Source organism: Portunus trituberculatus, chromosome 50 (genome assembly GCF_017591435.1).
Source record: "Portunus trituberculatus isolate SZX2019 chromosome 50, ASM1759143v1, whole genome shotgun sequence".
Taxonomy (NCBI): Eukaryota; Metazoa; Arthropoda; class Malacostraca; order Decapoda; family Portunidae; genus Portunus; species Portunus trituberculatus.
The window spans coordinates 31,355,169-31,378,628 of record NC_059304.1 but is presented as its reverse complement, the minus strand read 5'-3'; the positions used below and the strand labels follow the sequence as shown (position 1 = coordinate 31,378,628).

Here is a 23,460-nt window from a genome sequence, read left to right as displayed (position 1 = left end):
TGGCTGAACAGTGAGGTGGAGCCCACGTATGGCAGGATGCAGGGCTTCACCCACTGGGTGAGGAGGGACCGACAGGAGCGAACAGGAGGTGGAGTGGCTGTCTGCTTCAAGGAAGGAATGCAGGCCCAGCTACTCGACATAGACACGCCTCCACTGATGGAGATGATGTACTTCCGAGTAATGCTGGCAGACCGCTCAGCCCTCCTGCTGTGTGCCCTGTATCGCCCCCCGCGACAAGGGCCTGACTCACTCTGTACCTGACTGAGACCTTAGACAACCTGATGATGGCACACAGCTGCAGCCACGTGCTGATTGTGGGGGATCTCAATCACCACCTGGAAAGAGACGCCTACGAGAATCTCCTGAGGTGCAGGGTCTGACAGATCATGTCACCTTCCCCACACATGAACGAGGAGGGACATTAGACCCTGTCATCTCAGACTACCAGGAAGACAAGCTTCAGTGTCATCAGCTGGGGCTCGTGGGCAGCTCTGACCATCACGCTGTACTGACACAGCTGGAAGTGGGCGTGGCTCAGGACGAGGCCACCACCCGCACCATCTGGCTGTGGAACAAAGCAGACTGGGCTTCCCTGCGCCGCGACCTGACCCACACCCCATGGGCCACTCTGCTACAGGGAGGAGCAGAGAGTGAAGCACTTGCACTCACCTCTCACCTTCTCGCCCTCCAGAGACGCCACGTCCCACACAGGGAATACACCACCAGATCGACGGATCAGCCATGGTTTGGCTACCGTTGCCGTGTTGCTGCCGAGGCAAAGTATGCTGCCTGGCTCCGCTACAAGAGGAACCCGACTCGGCGCAACAAGGACCTGCACAGGGCTGCATGCAGGAGGATGGTGGTAACCAGCAAGTGGGCCTTAAAAAAGTGGGAGGAAAGCCTGCGCCGGAAACTGTGTGGCACTGGCGTAGGAAACAAAACTTGGTGGTCTCTTGTTAAGGACAAACAAGGAACTGGCCACCAAGAATCCATCCCTCCCTCAGCAAGCAGGACGGTACTGTCGCCACCAGCAGTAAGGAGAGGGCACAGTTGCTGGCTTCCTTGTTTGCTGGAAAATGAAGGTCGGGAATCCACAGCAGCCACCGCCTCAGCTGGTCCAGCAATGTGAGAAGACTGTCACCATGGTGGAGGTGACGCATCAGCAGGTGAAGCGATTATTGCGGGGGCTGGACACACAGAAAGCCACCGGCCCTGATGACATCAGCCCGCACCTGCTGAAGCGATGCTCCCAGGAACTGGCTGCCCCTCTCACCCAAGTCTTCACAACTTGTGTACGGGAAAACGTCTGGCCTTCAGTGTGGAAGGAGGCTCGAGTAGTTCCAGTACACAAAAAAAGCTCCAGGACGGACCCAAAAAACTACAGACCCATATCCCTGTTGTCAGTGGTGGGTAAAGTGTTTGAGAGGGTCGTGGCAGAGGTGGTGTGTAGCCATCTCAAGGACAATGCCCTCCTCTCAGACCAACAGTTTGGGTTCAGACCTGGAAGGTCAACCTCCGACCTAATGATGCTTCTCACCAGGCAGTGGCAGGACGCCCTCGACGACGGCAAGGACACTATAGTGGTTGCTTTGGACATAGCAGGAGCTTTTGATAAAGTATGGCACAACGGATTACTAGAAAAGCTTCGTGCTAAAGGCATCCAGGGTGGCTTGCTACGACTCCTGGGAAATTACCTGCAGGACAGAAGCCTCAAGGTGGTTGTCAACGGGCAAACATCTGAGTCCCTGCCTGTGGAGGCATCAGTGCCACAGGGTTCAATTCTTGGCCCACTCCTGTGGAATATCTACGTGGATGATCTTCTCCAGCTACTGCCAGGAGTCATGGCCTATGCTGATGACTGCACCCTCTCCTATACCTATCCACGCCAGGACAGTGGGCGGGCTGCTGAGGCCATCAATCAGCAGCTACGAGTGATAAAGGAGTGGGGTGCTCGCTGGCAAGTGACATTCGCGCCGGAGAAGACACAGGCAATGGTTGTCTCTCGGTCCCCAGCCGCCATGGCAGCAATGGCAGGAAAGTTGTCTTTGGCGCTGCTGCTCTCACTCCAAGATGACGTCAAGATACTTGGAGTGGAGGTGGATCGAGGGCTGAGGTTTGACAGGCATGTCAAAACCATTGCCAAGAAAGCCTCTCACAGGATCTCCGCTCTCAGAAGGATCGCCAGTTTCCTCGACAGGAAGGGAGACTGCTGCTGTACAAGGCACAGGTGCGGCCCCACCTTGAGTACGCAGTCTCTCCTGGATGTCCTGTGCCGCCACACACAGAAGGAGACTGGACAGCATCCAACGCCGCGCCATACGGCTAGTAGATGCTGCACTACCACCTCACCCAGAGCCTGAGCGTCCTTGATTCACTGGAACACCGCAGAGACGTGGCGGCGATCGTAGTGTTCCATAAGGCACAGGTGCAAAGAGTGCCACATCTGGCAGGGCTGCGTCATCCTCTAAGAGTCACCGCACGGAGCACGAGAACGGTGCTCAATGGTGGTGACGCCGTAGAGGTGCCGCGATCCCACGGGTGTCAGCATCAACGCACCTTCGCAGGACGCGTCTCCAGGATGTGGAACTTGTTCACGGCCGCGGTGCCTCACGTCCAGGAGATGAACACACACAGTGTCAAACTGATGGCACATAAGTGGAGACAGACACTGCCAACTCCTCTGACACTCTTTGTGACGTGACACTCAGTGTAGTGCAGTGCGTGAATAGTGCTAGTGAAGTGAAACGAATAGTGCTCCATTTACATGCTGACCATCTTGTATATTATCTATTTTTAAGTCTTGTAAATATTGTAGAGAAATAGATTGTAGTACCCTTAGAATAGGTAGCACACGACAGTGTGCCTTTGGGTACATGTTCTTTGTATAAAGTTATGTTTAGATAAAAAAAAAAAAAGAGAGAGAGAGAGAGAGAGAGAGAGAGAGAGAGAGAGAGAGAGAGAGAGAGAGAGAGAGAGAGAGAGAGAGAGAGAGAGAGAGAGAGAGAGAGAGAGAGAGAGAGAGATTAGAAAATTTGTTGTTTTTGTATTTGTGTGTGTGTGTGTGTGTGTGTGTGTGTGTGTGAGAATGTTACAAGGCGGACGATGTAACTTATCTTCGAGAGAGGGAAGGGAGAGAGAGAGAGAGAGAGAGAGAGAGAGAGAGAGAGAGAGAGAGAGAGAGAGAGAGAGAGAGAGAGAGAGAGAGAGAGAGAGAGAGAGAGAGAGAGAGAGAGAGAGAGAGAGAGAGAGAGAGAGAGAGAGAGAGAGAGAGAGAGAGAGAGAGAGAGAGAGAGAGAGAGAGAGAGAGAGAGAGAGAGAGAGAGAGAGATGGGAACAGTCTATGCCATTGGGTAATTTTAGACACAAGGCAGGACGCATGTAGCTTATCTTTAGTGATTGGTGGAGACAAGGATGGTGGGAGGAGCACTAGGATTTTAAGGACAGCATACGGCGTGTGTAGTTGGTATCCAACACACTATACGGGACAACTGAACTGAAGAAAGCTCAGAAAAGAAATATGACGCCTACGTAGGCGTCACTGTATTTGCTACTGGGACTTCATGACGCCCACATAGGCGTCACCATATTGAAGGGGTTAAGCGTAAGCCATATGTTCAGCTCCTCAGTGTTGGTGCTAAGCCTTTTCGAAATGGTGTAACGGACAGAGTACACTTGAATGATGTGTCTAAATTACACTTGAGGCAGAAACTACGCAACACTATAAGACGTTTCGTAGAAAACAGAGCGACAGCCACAGGAAACAAGTAGTTACATCAAACATAATGGCTCTTTCCAAATCCAAACTATCAATGAGGGCTTATAAAGGCCACAAAGTATTCTTACATGTGAGAATATAATATCACAGGATGTGATTGATGATGTGATAATAGAAGCTTCAGTGAATAATTTAGAAAGTAGATGGATAGCTTATGACAAAAGTTATCAAAGTGTAGAGTCATTATTATTAGACTCAGAGGACACAGAAAAGGAAATAGAAGAACTACAGAGTGATTATTATAAGTTACACTCTAACTACTTGCAGACTCTAACACAACTGAGATCCCTTATTAAAGCATCAGTGAATACACAGACTGCAGTTAAACCTGATGTTACTTCAGTGAAACCAAAACTACCTAGCATACAATTGCCTACATTTTCTGGAAATATGATAGAATATGAGGCGTTTATTGATCAGTTTCGGGCACAGGTAGATTGTAGATCAGACTTAGAACCTGTTACGAAACTACAATATTTGAAAACTCAATTAAAGGGCAAAGCTTTGGATCTTATAAAGGGATTTACATCAACATCTGCCAACTATCAAAATGCCTTGGAAACACTTAAGGAGACTTGCGGGGATGATGAGAAAATTAGACATTGTCTATTACAAAATATTATTAACATGGAGCAACCCAAACACAACAAGAAGAATTTAGAAAGCTTCAGAATAAATATGCTGAACTTTACTAGAAGCTTAGCTAATAAACATGATTTTTCTACTTCAGAGTGGATGGTTTCATCTATAATTCAACATAAGCTCCCAACGACAACAATTAGACAACTTTATCTCAAATGAGAAAAATTTCTTTAACCTTGATGAACTGAATGAAGGTTTAAGAGACCTTGTATCACATATGGAAGTAGAAACAAAACAAAGGGCAACTTTGAGCAAGACAGAGAACTCTGTGAAGGAGACTCGCATAGGCTCATATTTCCACACAGAGTCTCACCGTAAATTTACTACTTGTAAATTTTGTGTGGGGCCACACAAAGACTCACAATGCACTAAATACCTTACAGGTAATGACAGGATTCAACGCTTGAAGGAACTGAAATTGTGTTTGAAGTGTATGGGAAATCATTATACTAAGACATGCCCAGTCAAATTACAGAACTGTAGGAAATGTCAGAGAGGACCCCATCACACAACACTATGTAATACCTATGACAGAAAACGACAAACAGGAAGTGTACAAACATCAAGTTCTCCAAACACAGATAGTCACCAGTCCACAATCACAAATAATAATACTAGTGCCTCTAATGTAGGACACATAAATACTACTGCCTCTAATGTAGGACATGTAAATACTACTGCAGTAGCAGCTACGAGAAAACTCACAGGAGTAGCTCTAGCCACAGCTATTGCTAAGTTAAACAGAGTGGTGAGAAAGTTAGACTTTTCTTTGACTCTGGATCCCAAAGGACTTTTATCACAAGGGCTTTAGTAAACAGGGTAGGTATGACTGTGAAATCAAAGGCGACAATGACTATTACAGGTTTCATAGGTCAACCAACCACTAATGAATATGACATAGTGAAGCCAGTGATACAAATGGGTAACAGAAAGAAAAGAATTACTGCAATAGTAACTGATGAATTACCACAAACTATAGTGACTACAGGACTGTCTGATTTTGTACACAAACTTACTAAAAAGGGAATACAGCTGGCAGATCCCATAGTAGAGGACGACAAGGTAGGACCCACTGACATTTTGGTGGGGTGTGACCACTACTACGATTTTATCTCAACAAACCCAAAAATAATAGATGACATACACCTCCTTAACACTCCTACAGGATATATAGTTACTGGGAAAATACCTTGCACATACAATAGAGCCACCACAAATGTATCTTCGGAAACAGTACAAGAATCTGTCATAGTTATGAAAATCACATCATCCTTTGATCCTTTAATGGTATCAGAAACTTAAACAGATATTCCTCCAGTACATAAAATGTGGGAATTAGATGTCATAGGCATAGACCCATCACAATCCTCACTGAATGACCAAATATCATACAAGGAGTATCTCAAGACTGTACAATATGAGGACAATCAATACTGGGTCAAGTTGCCGTGGAAGGTGAACAAACCAGTTACCCACATATTACCGCAGAGCTTGCGGTCAAATGTACTCTCTTATCAAAGAACTTGATAGGAAAGGTCTGATACAGAAATACAGTGACATCATCTAAGAACAAGTACAGTTACAATTCATAGAAGAGGTACCATCAGCTCACTAGACTGATAAGTCACATTACCTGCCTCATCATGGGGTAATGAAGGACTCTAACAACACCCCTTCGGATAGTTTACAACTGTAGCTCTAAGGCACATCCTACTGAACCATCTTTGAATGAGTGTTTGATGACAGGCCCATCATTAACAAGAAAATTGGGTGATGTGCTGCTAAAGTTCAGAACCAGTAGGTATGCCTTCACAGTTGATATCTCAAAGGCATTTTTGAGAATAGGCCTACAAGAAGAAGATCGAGATTTTACAAGGTTTCTTTGGTTATCTGACCCACACAATACAGAGAGTCCAATGAAAACCTACAGATTCAAATCGGTACTCTTTGGAGCCACAAGTTCATCTTTCCTCTTACAAGCTACAATTGACTACCATCTAAGTAACTCAAACAGTCCCATGAAAGAGTTGCTGTCCTCAAATTTCTATGTGGATAATTTTCAAGGAACCACTCAAGATCAGATCAACTTTTAACCATTTATAATGAGGCTAATAAAGAAATGAAGCTTGCGAATATGCCTCTCAGACAATGAACCATAAATAATTCATGTCTCCAAAATCTGATTAAGACGGATTTTCCAGGATACAATATCCCTGTAGAAACGTCAGTCTTGGGACTACAGTAGAACATAAGCAATGATACGCTGAGATTAAAACCAGTCAAGACCAATATACACCATAACTCACTAACTAAGAGATCATTAGTAGCTAATGTCAGCAAGTTATATGATCCATTAGGGTTCTTTTCACCTGTTTCCATAAAGGGGAAACTTTTGATACAAGACGCTTGGAGACTAAAAATAGATGGGGATGAACCGTTACCACAGACGTATGGGGAACAATGGAAGGAAATACAACATGAGTACAGTTTGATTCCAAACATGGAAGTACCTCGAAGGGTGGTGAATGAAGGATATATTTGTCAGCTTCATGTGTTTTGTGATGCGTCCATGAGAACATATGGAGCACTTGCCTATATTGTGGTGGCTGATCAACCATTTATGTTGACTTGTAAAGTAAGAGTAGCTCCATTAAAATCAAGAACCATCCCTCAGCTAGAGTTAACAGGTACTAAACTTGCTAAGTATGTGAGAGACACCCTGGATCATCTAACTATAACAGAAACATGTCTGTGGACAGACAGTGAAATAACTTTACAATGGGTTAAAAACAACAGCTGCAAAATCCCATATGTCCAAAACAGAGTTGCAGAGATATATGATCTCCAAGAAGGATGTAAATTTATTTATGTGGATACTAAGAGTAACCCTGCTGATCTGTTGAGTCGAGGAGTTACGGTGAAGCAATTGAATAATAATGTCATCTGGTTTAATGGTCCTGAATGGTTACCTAATCATGAACAATGGCCAGAACAGAAGGATAATGTTGCTACGATAAATTACACAGACACTCAAGATTAAAATAACACACATACAGTCAACTCTCAGCTATCGCGACTTCGGCTATCGCGTTTTATTGCTATCGCGCACCCATGAAAAGATGCTAAAATTTCATTATCGCGACCTCAGATGCCTGCTATCGCGTGCCCCGCCATGACGTCATGGAATATCTGAACACTCATTGGCCAAAACCGCCTTCCCGCCAAGATCAATTCGGCTATCGCGTTTTTGGCTATGGCGCGGCTATTTTGGCTCCAATTGGGCGCGATAACCGAGGGTTAAGTGTACTCAAAAATTAGTAGACACACAACGATTTTCATATCTTGGGAAACTAATCAGGGTAACACACCTTGTCTTTAAATTCATTAACATCATATATGCTAGGAAAAACTGGAATAGACAGTTAGGTGTACCTAGTCCTATGGTATATTGGATTAAGAAAATTCAAACTGAAGTCTATGGAGATGAAATGACACTTTTGTCAAAATGTGACTTTAATAGTCTAAGAGAGCTGTCTAAAAAGACCCTCTCAAACAACACAAGTGAGCTGTCTAAAAAGACCCTCACCTCAAACAATCCTGACCTTAATAACAAAGAGCTGTCTAAAAAGACACTCTCAAACAATACGTATAAGCTGCCTAAAAGGGCCCTCATATCAAATGATTCTGAGCTGTCTAAAAAGACCCTCAGACACAACAAACTCATAAATCAGTTAGGATTATACCTTGATGAGAGTGACATACTTAGATGTAGGGGTAGAATTCAAAATTCGGATCATAAATATAGTTCTAAACACCCTATTTTGTTACCAAAGAAGCATTGGTTTTCTCATCTAGTCATACAACAATCTCATTGTAATACATTTCATGGGAGTTGGAGACACTTTGGTGGACATAAGGAGAAATTTTTGGATCCCTAAAGTGAGACAAGCAATAAAATTGTGTATAAAAAATTGCACCATATGTATTCGGTATGACGCGAGACCTGTAACTTATCCAGCTCCCCCTCCTTTGCCCGAGGAAAGAGTTCAGAACACCATACCTTTCCAGGTAACAGGCATTGATTATACTGGAGCTATATGCCTACAGTCTCCAGATAAAACAAAATATTCTGAGCCCGTCAAAGTCTACATCTGTCTTTTCACATGTGCCAATATCAGGGCAGTCCATCTTGAACTCGCGATCGACATAACTGCGGGAACCTTCCTTACACTCTGAAGGAGATTTATTAGCAGAAGATCTTGCCCAAGAGTAATTATTACTGATAATGGTTATAATTTTAAGAAGGGAGAAGTAATGATAAGAGAATTCTTCGGACAAGAGGAGGTTCAAAGGTACTTTGTAGAAAAGAAATGTGAATAGAAATTTACAGCACCATGAGCACCGTGGCAAGGAGGATTTTTTGAGCGCATGGTCGGAGTGGTGAAAAAATGCTTGAGAAAGGTACTCCATAACAAGCGAGTGGACACTGAAGAACTACGTACCCTACTAGTGGAGATTGAGGCTCGAATTAATAATCGTCCTCTCATGTATGTTAACGAAGGCATAGATGAATCAGAGGCACTCACTCCCAACCATCTACTGCATGGACATCTCATAGAGACTATTCCACCTGTGATAAATAGTGATTATAAAATAGATCCAGACTATCTAAATAGTTTTGGGACAAACAAAAAAGAGCTAACTTATCGCTTCAACATATTAAACAAAGTGTTAAAATCATGGTACAACACTTGGCGTCAAGATTACCTCTTGGCACTACGGGAACGATACTATGGAAATACATATAACTGGACAAAATGTAAACTACAGGTGGGAGATATTGTGATTATCAACAATGACGATTGCAGTAGATCAACATGGCCGTTGGGAAAAATACTGGAAATCTTCCCTGATAAGTATGGGGATGCGAGATTAGTGAAGGTGCTCTCAAAGGACAGGGAGAATCTCAGAACAATAGACAGGCTAATACCACTTGAGATATCCCATTGTCAAGATGAAGAAAAGGGTGATGATGCAGTCAAGACAATAACCAGACATAAATGTAATGCTGCATTGGAGGCTAGGAAAGATGGCAACATCCTGGAGTGGAGGATTGAACGTTGATCAGGAAAAAAAAAAAAAAAAAAAAAAAAGTTTGTGCATGATTTTTGGGGTGCCCCAGGATGTGGGAAATTATTCCCACAGAAATATTTCTTTGTGTAAATATGTATATAGTTGAAGGGATAATTGTTATGTACGTTGGTGAAGGTAGTAAGTATAGGTGGTGACGGGTCCGTAGTAATATTAACATGACACCTCGAAACAAGTGAACGAAACTTAAAGAACCGAGACATGAATAGAGGTTCAAAACAGTAGCAGTCGAGGACGGGGCAGACCGGCAGTCCGCGGGGGAGTTGTATATAGTTGTTCACTGAAAGCGGTTGTCTGGGGGAACCTTACGAGAATTACCTCCACAACGGAGACTTACAAGTCGTAGGAGACACAAGTGATACCACTCTACATCACTGCATATATTGGCTCGTCACAACAGGAGCCTCGCTGCCCAACTGCGTATAAGTATAACCCATATCATATATTTATTTACTGGCCAGTCAAATATATATACTATACTTAATACGTTGGGTCGCTGTTACGCGGCATGATAAAAACAACCACAAAGTGAGTTTCCGAGACATTATCAACACAATTATTTTGTGATACTGTTTAAACATTAGTATTAATAGTAAACAGGGAAGTACAGTTTATTTTGTTACTTTGTTTCAGTGGTGATATTTGGTCTGGTAAGGCAACGGAGGTATTGGTAAGTGATACTGCAGTTCTGAATAGTTACCCAATTGTTTACAACACCTGCCTTCCCTTATATTAAGTGTGGTTAAGTGTTCGTCGATCGAGGGGCGACGTGGGCAGTAGGTTAGTTGATTGGATTAGTGAATGGCTTTCTGATAGGAAACAGAGAGTAGTATTAAATGGGTCAATGTCTGAGTGGAAGGAAGTGGTTAGTGGGGTACCCCAAGGATCAGTGCTAGGACCTCTTCTTTTCTTGGTGTACATTAATGATTTAGATATAGGAATCAGTAGCAAAGTATCAAAGTTTGCAGATGATACTAAGATAGCATGTGCAGGATAAGGTGAAAAGGACACTTACAGAATACAATGAGACCTGGACAGGCTGATAGCATGGGCAGACAGGTGGCAGATGGAGTTTAATTCTAAAAAGTGTCAGGTTATGCATTTAGGTAAAGACAACACAAACTTTAGCTATGAGATGGAGGGATGTTGGCTAGAGGCAATAGAGGAGGGAAAGGATTTAGAAGTAGTGATAGACAGGACTATGAAATTTTCAAAGCAATGTTTAGAAGCAAGAAATAGGGCAAATAGGATCCTGGGTTTTATAAATACAAATGTTAGTTATAAAAGTAAGGAAGTGGTGCGTAGCTTATATAATTCTTATGTTAGGCCCTATTTAGAGTATTGCATACCAGCCTGGTCACCCCATTATAGGCAGGATATCAACATGTTAGAAGCAGTTCAGAGAAGAGCAACTAGGATGATGCCAGCATTAAAGCGCCTGGAGTATAGAGATAGATTAAAGGAATTAAACATGTTTTCATTTGAGAGGAGATGTATAGGAGGGGATATAATATAGTTATTTAAAATGTTCTCTGATACAAACTACATAGATGTGAGATCTTTCTTTACCTTAGAGGAGGGAAGTAGGACTAGAAATCATGGCAGGAAGATTAGAAAGCAAGGCTGCAGGTTAGATATAAGAAAATATTTCTTTAGTCATAGGGTGGTAGACTTCTGGAATGCATTGCCAGAGAGGGTTGTAAATAGCACTAGTTTGACAATGTTTAAAAACAGATTAGATAAGCACTTAAATTTATTAGATTTATAATTATGTATAGCGCTGCATGATAGTTTTTATAAGAAATTTACTATAGTTAAACAAGACATGATCCCCATGTATGGGGATCACAGATTGTAGAGGAATTCGCTGCAGGACTTAGCCCTGTTAATGGGCCAAATATTTAGAATTAGTATATAATGTATTGTGTACTTGTAAGTGTATCTTTAAGTACTGATGACGAGGTCACTGTGCGACTGATACAGGATAACCTAGATGGGCCCTGGTGGCCTTTTGTTATCCTATTATTCATGTTATGTTATGTTATGAGGCAGTGTGTGAAGGATATTGGAAAATACAGTTTCCACACAGAATGGTGAAAAAATGGAATGCACTGGATAATGGAATTGCCACAGCACATAGTGTGCATAACTTTAAAGAAAAACTAGATAAATGGAGATATGGGGGTAGGACACTATGAGCCCCGCTGAAACCCTGAACAATACAACCAGGTAAACTAGGTAAATATACACACTGTGTGCGCTCGTGCACCAGTAGCAGTGGAAAATGGTTGTGTTGCCAGGTGCTCCAGGAGGAACATTCTAGCAACAGGCATAGTGAAGCAGAAGGACCTAGACTGTATGTACAAGGGGGAAATGAGGTCAAAAGGTGTTTTGTCTCAAAAGAAAATGCAAAATTTGGGTACAGTTAAAGTGAAAAACAGAGGTGGAGGTGGATATAGGTGGCACTGCCAGATATATTTTAATAATTTTTTTTTAATGCAAAAGAAAGAGCTGCTAAGGGCAACAAAATATTAGAAAAAGAGGCCCACTGGGACTGCAGTCTCCCTAAAAGATTAGAAAGAATTAGCCGAAAACCTGGGACAAATGTCTTGACACCTGTCTTATAAAAGAAGTCAAGTCATAGGAAGATGGAAATACAGAAGCAGGTAGGAAGTTCCAGAGTTTACCAGTGAAAGGTATGAATGACTGGTTAACTCTTGTATTAAAGGGTTGGACAGAAAAGGGAAAAAAGGAAGAAGAAAGCCTTGTGTAGCAAGGCCACAGGAGGCATGCAGTTAGCAAGATCAATAAAGCAGTTAGCATGAAAATAGTGACAAATGATAGAAAGGGAGGCAACATTTTGGCAGTGAGATAGAGGCTGAAGACAGTCAGTCAGAGGAGGGGAGTTGATGAGATGAAAAAAGTTTTGATTCCATCTTATCTAATAAGGCTGTATGAATGAAACAACCCCCAAACATGCAAAGAGTACTCCAAACAAGGACAGATAAGTCCCTTGTAAAGAGTTAACAGTTGGAGGGGTGAGTGCCTAACTTCATATAAGCTGTTTTAGCAAGAGGTAAGATGTGAAGTTTCCTGTTAAGATTATGAGTAAGGGACAGACTGAGGAAGATGGAGACAGTTGAATGTCATTGAAGAAGGGATAGTTGTGTGGAAGGTTGTGTAGATTTGATATAGATGGAGGAATTGAGTTTTAGAGGCACTGAAAACTAAAAGATTTTCTCTGCCCGAATCGGAAAACTTAGAAAGATCGGAAGTCAGGCATTCTGGGGCATCCCTAAGTGAACTTCCTGAAGAGTTTGTCATTTCTGAAAGGACATGGAAAGATGCAGGGTGATATCATCAGCGTAGGAGTGGATAGGGCAAGAAGTTTAGATAAGGAGATCATTAATGAATATTAGAAAGAGAGTGGGTGACAGGACAGAACCCTGAGGAACACTATTGTTAATAGATTTAGGAAAAGAACAGTGACTGTCTACCACAGCTGCAATAGAACGCTCAGAAAGGAAACTCAAAATAAAGTTGGAGAGAAAAGGATGGAAACCATAGGAGGGCAGTTTTGAAATCAAAGCTGTGCCAGAATCTATCAAAAGCTTTTGATATGTCTACCATGACAGCAAAAGTTTCACCAAAATCTGTAAAAGAGGATGACAAAGACTAAGTAAGGCAAGCCAGAAGATCACCAGTAGAGCAACCTTGATGGAAGCCATACTAGTGATTAGATAAAAGATTTTGAAGGGACAGCTGTTTAAAAATCTTCCTATTGAGGATTGATTAAAAAACTTCAGACAAGCAAGAGATTAAAGCTATAGGATGGTAATTAGAGAGATTGGACAGTCACCCTTTTTAGGAACAGGCTCAATGTAGGCAAACTTCTAACAAGAAGGAAAGATAGAAGTCAATACACATACATTAATACTCCACTTAACGAACATGCGTCTAATGAATTTCCAGTTTAACATACCATATAAAGTTAGACAAAAAAGTCCACATAATGTACAACCACATCCGTTTTCACGAATTTCCTGGGTTTGAATTTGCTGAGTGAGGGACCGAACGCGGGAACTTCGCTATGATTGGCTGGATCCCCACCTCTGTCTCTAGCGTGTAGCCACTAAACTCTTGTACTGCCCGTGGCCCAATTCATCATATATCATATCATACAGTGCAATAAATTATTCATCTTATTGTTTTACACCACTTGATATTGTGTGCAAATTGTTAATGAGAATTATTCCATTAGTTGTAAATAAATTGTGTCGTACTTGACAAATAGTGGTGTTCCATGTCAAAATGTTTATCTGACTTTGGCTCAAAGTTATAAACCTCTCATTCACTGTAACTTGGTTGAATTTATACCAGAAATATGGTGCGCTCTATGTTTGCGCTTTTAAAGATGCAAGTCCTTATTTGAAGTGGAACTGCGAATGTTTGAACAAGTATATTATTCCAATCTGCGGTTCAACTGGGGTAGATAAGTCAGTGTGGCTGCGATAGTGTCAGCTGGAGCCGCAGTGTCCATTGTCCAGTGTCCTAGTGTGTGCTGTTGAGTGATTACTTACAGTGTTGTTTACAGTAGATATCATATATTAGAAGACCCAGACACTATGGTCTGACCATTTTATGAAGATCAGTTAGGTGTTAGCTTTTTCAGGTAATTTCCTGGCCTGCGGCGCTGCCAAACCTTTTGCTGGGCAAATTATGAGATTAGAGCCTATGTGTCAATGAGAACCTTGCTTCCCACACGCCACCACTCTCTCTCTCTCTCTCTCTCTCTCTCTCTCTCTCTCTCTCTCTCTCTCTCTCTCTCTATCTCTCTCTCCATATAGAATTTACATTTCATGCAAATATATTTCTATCAGAGATCTATACTTACTTATAAATTACTAAAATTTGAGAAAAGAATGTACCTGTCAGTCAGTTAAGCTGTTTCCTCTCTCTCTCTCTCTCTCATCCTGGCTGGTAGTGGGAGAGGAAGTGACACATGGATTAACATGGTCACTTTGACCTGTGACCTCACTCGGTCACCCAAAGGGATGTGACCATGCTCAGAGGAAACATTGTCAAGTTTTGTTGTGTTTGCAAAAACAATGCAAAACATACTTAAAAATAAACACAAATTACTCTAGCTTGCCTTTTTAGAGCATCACAATGTTTATGTACTACAACACCATTCAGTTATGAATTATTAAGTACAGGCAACCCCTAGCTTAACAAAGGATCACACAAAGAAAATTTGCTACAATGAAGGTTTCCTTTTACTACCATCTGCTCGTTTAATGAACACCAAACTCGCTTTAATGAAATTTTATCCAGGTAATTTTTTCCAAGTTTGAAAGCCCTGTCATATCATGCAAGCCAACAGGCTTTTAAATACACCAGTGCCTTTCGTGAACAACATGCGCACCACTCATTCCCCCAAGTTCAAAACAATAAGTGTCGGCAGCAGCTCGAATCCCTCGCTCTATCACCAGAATTTGTGACTCTACAATGGACAAAATGGTACAATGTTGCGCCCTTTGTTTACATTTCACAAGTTGCCAGCTAGTGTATTTCCCGCTCCACTCTCCCTCCCTTCATAAGTTTAAGATCATCAACATTATAAAGTTATTTACATACATACATTAGTGTACATTATAATGACTTAGTCTTAAATTAAACTGCTTAAATGTTTAACTTCATAATTTTTACTTCCATTAAACCTTTTACTGTACTATGATGCACTCTCGCTTTGCTTACTCTCAATGGAACCTCGTCACGGGTTAAACTTGTTATAACTGGTTCACTTAACGAAAATTCGCTTAACGAAGGGTTTTTTAGGAACGTAACCCCTTCATTAAGTCGGGGTTGCCTGTACCTGCCTTGAGGTGCATATTGGTACAAGTGTAACACTTCCGCAGGCCAGGAAATCCCCGAAAATGCCAACGCCTAAATGATCTTCATAAAATTGTCAGACCATAGGTAGGGACTTTACATAAATTCTCATGTTTCCACTGTATTGTAATTTTCTTCAATAAAAACTTGGATACTTGGTTATTAATGGTACAGGTACGTATATATAATATTTTTTTTAACCCATGTGGTATGTTGAGGACCAGACCAGAACACATCCCCCTATTTCCATTATTTTCTATGGGAAAATTACGTCCGCTTAACAAATTTTTGCTCTGCGAACAGCTTTGACACCCTCTATCCTGCTCGTTAAATAGAGTATTGCTGTGGTTGAAAAAGTTTGACCAGGCAAGGTGCAAGCATGAAAGCATAGTTTTTGAGAACAGTAGGAGAGCCTTCTGAGGGTTTACGCCAGCAAGGGCATGGAAAACATCATTATGAAGAACTTTAATCCTAAGTATGAAACAGTCAAGAGGGAAGAGGAGAGGGAGGAACAAGCCCAGAATCATCCATGGTGGAGTTGTTAGCAAAGGTTTGAGAGAAGACCTCAGCTTTAGAGACAGATGAGATGGCAGTGGTGCCATCAGGATGAAATAAGGGAGGGAAAGATGAAGAAGCTAAGTTGTTGATGTTTTTGGCTAGATACCAGAAGTCACGAGCAGAGTTGGAGTTAGAAAATTTCTGACAGCACAGATAAATTTAATTAGAGAATAGCTATTGAGTCTAAGTTAGATGATGGAAAACTTGGAAGATTCAAGAGCGTGGGCATGAGAGCAAGTTAGGTTGTTGCCTACATTATATTAATATATTAATGACAATTTTGTAAATTAAGGAAAGTTGACAAAGGAAGACAAGTTGAATGTTTATGCAAATTTATTTTGTTACTGAGAGACAGTTTGTTAAATCAGGCAACTTGATTTTTATCCCAAAGCTTGGAAAGCCCTAATTCTAACCTAATTCTTCACCTCTCAGTCAATATACTAATATTCTATTTCTGACTTGAAACTACTGAAGGAATTGGGAGTACTTACTCATAACCACAGCAACAGATGGAATTTATTACATCATGAATAGTATGATCGTCCTCATCTTGAAAAACTCCACTGGAAGGCTCCTCAGTACATTCTTCAACAAACTTCATTAATTCATTTAAAGGGAAGCCATTTTCATAATAGTTCTGGAAATAAAGAAAGCATCATCAATAAAAACAGACAAAAAACTATACATTAATTAAAAATATTAGGTAAGGCTTGTATAAAACATCTTATATGCACATGATTCTCCTCATGAATGATGTGGTTAATAAAGTGAAAATTTGCATTGGGAAAAAAGATGAATAAGTATACGAAAAGTCAAGATGAGAGCCTTTTTTCCACATAATACAGTTTTATTGTACAAAGAAAAGAGATAATGCAAAATTTTATTAATGTACATACTAAACCTCATCTTCTTTTCCTCACTGAAACACAGCTGTCTGAGGCTACTGACAGTAGCCCCTTCTCTATTCCCTCCTTCTGTCCCTCTGCCCTTTCGTGGAGATCTCCATTCTTGAAGATTTCAATGTTCACAACCAGCTTTGGCTTTCCTCTCCCTTCACTGACCATCCTGGTGAACTAGCCTTCAACTTTGCTATCCTCCATGACCTAGAGCAACTGGTGCAACACCCTACTCGTATTCCTGACCGTCTTGGAGACACCCCCAACATTCTCAATCTCTTCCCCACCTATAAGCCTTCTGCTTATGCTGTCACCCTTTCATCTCCATTGAGCTCCTCCAATCACAATCTCATTTCTACATCTTGTCCTATTTCTCCAATCCCTCCACAGGATCCCCCAAAGTGAAGGAGCCTCTGGCATTTTGCCTCTGCCAGCTGGTGGGATCTGAGGAGGTATTAGGCTGATTTTCCCTGGAATGATTACTGCTTCCGTGTCAGAGACCCATCTCTTTGTGCTGAACACATAAAAGAGGTGATAGTGTCTGGCATGGAGGCGTACATTCCTCATTCTTTATCTCAACCTAAACCTTCTAAACCTTGGTTTAACTCAGCCTGTTCTCGGGCTATACATGATAGAGAGGTCGCCCGAAAATGGTACTTGAGTCTTCCACCTCCTGAATCTCATGTATTTTATATCTCTGCCCGGAATCATACCAAGTCTGTTCTTCAACTTGCCAAACATTCCTTCCTAAGTAGAAAATGTCAAAATCTTTTAAACTCAAACTTCCCTCGGGACTTCTGGCATCTAGCCAAAAACATCTCAAATAACTTCACTTCTTCATCTTTCCCTCCTTTATTTCATCCCGATGGCACCACTACCATCTATTCTGTCTCTAATGCTAAACTCTTCTAGAACTCAAACCTTCGCTAATAACTCCACCTTGGATGCTTCTGGGCTTGTTCCTGCCTCTCCTCCTCCCTCTGACTATATCATGTCTTCAATCGAAATTCTTCATAATGATGTTTTACAATCCCTTGCTGGCCTAAACCCTCAGAAGGCTTATGGTCCTGATGGGGTTCCTCCAATTGTTCTCAAAAACTGTGCTTCCGTGCTTGTACCTTGTCTGGCCAAACTCTTTCAACTTTGTCTATCAATTTCTACCTTTCCTTCTTGTAGGAAGTTTGCCTACATTAAGCCTGTTCCTAAAAAGGGTGACCGTTCTAATCCCTCAAACTACCGTCCTATAGCTTTAATATCTTGCTTGTCTAAAGTTTTTAATTTATCCTGAATATGAAGATTCTCAAACATGTCACTTCACAATCTTCTATCTGATCGCCAGTATGGCTTCCATCAAGGTTGCTCTACTGGTGATCTTCTGGCTTTCCTTACTGAGTCTTGGTCATCCTCTTTTAGAGATTTTGGTGAAACTTTTGCTGTAGCATTAGACATATTAAAAGTTTTTTATAGAGTCTGGCATAAAGCTTTGATTTCAAAACTGCCCTCCTACAGCATCTATCCTTCTCTCTGCAACTTTATTTCAAGTTTCCTTTCCAACTGTTCTATTGCTGCTGTGGTAGACAGCCACTGTTCTTCTCCTAAATCTATTAAGAGTGGTGTCCCTCAGAGTTCTGTCCTATTACCCACTCTCTTTCTATTATTCATTAATGACCTTCTTAAACAAACTTCTTACCCTATCCACTTCTACGCTGATGATACCACCCTTCATTTTTCCACATCTTTTGAGAGACAACCAACCCTTCAGTAAGTCAACAGATCACATGGTGACACCACAGAATGCCTGACTTCTGATTTTTCTAAGATTTCTTATTGGGGCAGAGAAAATCTAGTAGTTTTCAATGCCTCAAAAACTCAATTCCTCCATCTATCAACTCAACACAACCTTCCAGACAACTATCCCCTCTTCTTCACTGACACTCAACTGTCTCCCTCTTCCACAATGAATATCCTCGGTCTGTCCTTTACCCATAATCTTGACTGGAAACTTCACATCTTATCTCTTGTTAAAACAGCTTCTATGAAGTTAGGCGTTCTGAGGCATCTCCGCCAGTTTTTCTTGCCCCTCCAACTGCTTACTCTGTATAGGGGCCTTATCTACCACTGTATGGAGTACTTTTATATGTTTGGGTGGTTCCAGTCACACATTTTTACTAGATAGGGTGGAATCAAACGCTTTTCGTCTCATCAACTCCCCTCCTCTGACTAACTGTCTTCAGCCTCTTTCACACCACCGAAATATTGCATCTTTTCTATCTTTTATTGCTATTTTCATGCTAACTGTTCTACTGATCTTGGTAACTGCATGCCTCCCCTCCTCCTGTGGCCTTGCTGCACAAGGCTTTCTTCTTCCTCTCATCCCTATTCTGTCCAACTCTCTAACACAAGAGTTAACCAGTACTCTCAATCATTCATACCTTTCACTGGTAAACTCTGGAACTCCCTCCCTGCATCAGTATTTCCGGCTTCCTACGACTTGTCTTCTTTTAAGAAGGAGGTATCGAGGCATTTGCTCCCTAAATTTGGCTGACACTTTTCATCTTTGTAGAGAGCTAGCACTCAAGTGGGCCCTTTTTTAATTTTTTTCTTTTTTTGCCCTTGTCTGGCCCTTTTTCCTACATAAAAAAAAAAAAAAAACGTCATAACCAGGTGAGAAACACATCTTGCGCCTGGCAAACACTTGCCACAGCTCGGGATGAGAGTGACAATTTCAGATGCCAAATGTCATATTTTCAAGAATTTTCGACCAAATCCATTGAATTTCTCCCTTCAAGTCTGGTTGTGTAGGTTTAATGAACAATGCTTCCAAGAGCCTAATATTGGTATTAGAGTGACATCCCTGAAAATTTTTGAAATTGGTGACATAAAAAGGATGACAACTGTAATATGAGTGTGTTCTGATAACAGAAAAACCTTTGTGCTCGGCTATCCTGTGTGTAAGGTTTCTGTGAGTCTTGCCAATGTATTGTGCTTTACAGCAAGAACAACTAAACTTACAAACGACATTGGAGGCGAGATTCACAGGAACCTTATCTTTGGAATTTGAAAAAAGATCGAATAGTACAAGAATTAATGAAAATAAACAAAAATTTAGAGTCAGGATAATGTGTTTTCAAAGAACTACTGAGGGTTTTCCTGATAGAATAACTGAAGTCACCATAAAAGAGAAGCGTAATGTATTTTTTTGTTTTCACTGGATTGATTGATTGATACATTTATTGTTGAATTAATAAACAATTACAACAAAGGAGGAGGATGGGCCTTGCCACCCACCCCCTGGGCAAAGACTTAAGGTTAAAGTATCACAAAAATAACTCTGGACAGTATACACAACAAGAATACAAGTATTTCAATAAATAAATACACATATTGCACACCTTATTGCCTAAAACATCCTACAGTCTGGGAGCAAACTGAGGATATTCCCTGAGTATATCCCTGAGGGTGGCAGAGTCTAGGGGATGGTCAATGAGGCTGTACAAGTCATGCTGACCTTGTGGCCTAAATTTAGCAATGAGAGGACATTCTATGATATAGTGATGCAGAGTGTGTCTCCTTGGTGCAGCACACAGCACACACCAGGAGAAGCACTGACTTCCCAAAAGTATTTGTAGCCTAATCTGAGCCTCATTGCCACCCTGTCATGTGATGCAGTGTGTCTCCCGTAGGTGTAAGCACAGCTCTGGGAGACATGACATGTGCATAGTGAAGACTAGTGCTACTGCCCCTATGGCAACAAAGCTCCAACTGATCACTAATGCTACTTTGTACAAAGTCCTTAATGCTATTCTTAACATAACCCAGAGTGTACTCAGTGCCAGGGTCCACTTTGTCATCTTGTAGGGCACACTGAGCAAGGTGGTCTGCTTTTTCATTTAGCGGGATACCCACATGAGAGGGTATCCAGATGAAATGGAGCGTGGCACCAGGACTTTCTAGGGCGTGGATGAGATCAAGACACTTATTAACTAGATCACAGTCCATGGGGGAGGTGGATTGAAGGGCGTTCAATGCAGCCTGACTGTCAATAAAGAAATATACATTCTTATGTATATTTCTTTATTGACAGTCACGCTGCATTGTATGCCCTTCACTGGAGTCTGAGAAGGGAGGAAGGAATTGGTAAATTTGTTATCACAAAATTCTGAGATCATTGTGTTAATAATATTACGAGGAAAACCGTTACTATGAAAAAAAGTAGTAAGAAACTTAACTTCCTTGTCAAGTAAATCTCAAGAGGAAGTCAGGCTGTAACATCTATATAACAATGTCTTAATTGCAATGATCTTGAAAAGCTGTGGCACAAAAGAAGGGAAATTTATTCCTAATCCAGTGAAAGTTGGTTTTCTGTAGACTGTGGCATGAAGCTTATTATCAACACGAGTTAAGAGTACATCTAGAAAAGGTAGAGTACCAATGTTCTCCAATTCACAAGTAAATTATATATTCGGTTGCCTAGAATTAATGTAATCCAAAAACAATGGAATTTATGTGGAGTCTCTAAAAAGCACAAAACAATCATCAACATATCTACAGAAGTAAACAGGTTTAAATGAGGAAGGACAATCCCCTAACCAATCAGTTTCATTTAGACAATAAAAAAGATTCGCTAATGTAGAACCCAAACAAGAACCCATTGCCACTCCATCAGTCTGAATATACAATTTCTTATTAAACAAAAAAAGGCGAGTCTTTAACAGCAAGAGGTAACATATTGTTAAATTGTATTTTCAAAAATTTAACATAAGTAATGTCCTTTTTATCATGTTTGTGTAAGACTTACTGGTATATCTGTGTATTTAGTTCTTTTATATTTTTTAGATCCTGAAAATATCTTCTACGGAAAGGCAAAACATTGATAATAAAGCAAGAGAAATGTGAAGGTTTCTGTTGGTATTCCTGTTGTTTTGTATGTATCTATATTTGCATGACTTATTTTTTTCTTATTTGTCTTAATGTTATTATTTAAATTCCTAATTCTAAAGTACACAGATATTTTGGCAAAAAATTATATGACATCATCAGTGAAAACAAGTTGGGGTTGAAAGTGAAGTAGGCTTATACCTAAATAACACTTGTAATGCTTTTGCTTCACAGATAGGCTATATAGCACTATAAGCAGTACAGAGGCATACAATAATCATTTAGAAAATTCATCAATTTAACCTACCTTGAGGTAAATTAAGGGATGGAACTGCAGTATCTGTCAGTGGCCTGTAACTCTTGGGTGTCTCAGTGCCTAAGAGGTGATGCTTTAACCCTTATGTTCCGGTGATTAAACTATTTTCCAATATCCCATGACGGGTAAAAATGGTAAACCTAGAAATTGTCAGAAGACTGTTTGAATACTAATAATTATTTTCTCTTTGTTATTCTGAATACAATGATGTACTTTCTAGCTCAATGTGACCTCTGAAAGTTTAGTTATTGCCTTATCAAGTATTCCTCCTCTGCCCGCTGTGTGATCCATCAAGCAGAAACAGCTTGGTGAGTGATGACACCACGCAAACACACACACGTTCTCTCTCTCTCTCTCATCTTGGAAGAGAAATTGTACACTTCAATAGAGAGAGAGAGAGAGAGAGAGAGAGAGAGAGAGAGAGAGAGAGAGAGAGAGAGAGAGAGAGAGAGAGAGAGAGAGAGAGTATTCTTTCACCCCTTTTCATATCAAGTTTCAAGCAAATAACATGTAGGTATCATCTCTCTCTCTCTCTCTCTCTCTCACACACACACACACATGCCCCCTTGATCGTCTTCCCAGAACACGAGAGGCACGCCTGTGCAAAGACAGTAGATTAGGGAAGACTGGAAAGCATCGAAAATTTGGTGAAGCAAAGGCTAACTGCTAACTCTGGTATAGTTACTTCACCCAACACAAGATGACGTTACCATTGCATGCACTAAATAAAAGAGAAACGAGTAGCGCAATGTAAATAAATCTATTAATTAATTAATACACCATTTTTTTTATAAAAATGATATTATTAAAGTCAGTATATATTTCAATAACTAATTTCTTGTAGGTGATAGTTATGAAGTATCTGCTTATGTGATTATGCTCCGTTGTAAAGAGAACTATGTACTTGATCGGCTGCAACGGCGCTTATTCAATGTTATGAACAACTTTACAACTACAGCTCTGTAGATTTCGGTGAAGATATATCAGCAATGGTTGGTGGCAGGTATCCCTGTGTTGTGTACCACAAGAGAAAAGACACCCATCTACAATTTCTATATCATCACTTTCCCAAAGATAATGAAAGGCAAGTTATGGTAGTGTAACTATAGCAGCATCTTAATAAATATTTGTTTATTGTATTGCAGCCAGGCTTAGGTTATGGTTGGCATGGTGAAATATGGTTACAATAAGTTAGGTTAGGATAGGTTATGTTTCATTAGCTTACATAAGGTTTCATTAGATTAGGTGCCAGGATTCAATGAACAATTCAGAAGTGTATTATGTTGCCATCCAAAATTGTTCACATTGCCATACGTTATGGCTTATTATATAATTTACAATATGTCTATCAC

General features: G+C 40.9%; 1 protein-coding gene across 7 annotated transcripts in view; it reads right to left on the bottom strand.

Moving 5' to 3' along the window:
- Positions 1 to 23,460, bottom strand: part of LOC123500148 (mucolipin-3-like) — a 608,730-nt gene that overhangs the window by 59,006 nt on the left and 526,264 nt on the right. For 6 of the 7 annotated variants that reach the window (XM_045248829.1, XM_045248827.1, XM_045248825.1 and 3 more), the window contains one exon: positions 16,510 to 16,655. In XM_045248829.1, coding sequence (XP_045104764.1) covers positions 16,510 to 16,655 — 146 coding nt within the window. Of the gene's footprint in view, positions 1 to 8,919; positions 9,048 to 16,509; positions 16,656 to 23,460 lie in introns of all 7 variants that reach the window. The other variant, XM_045248826.1, reaches the window with a different exon arrangement.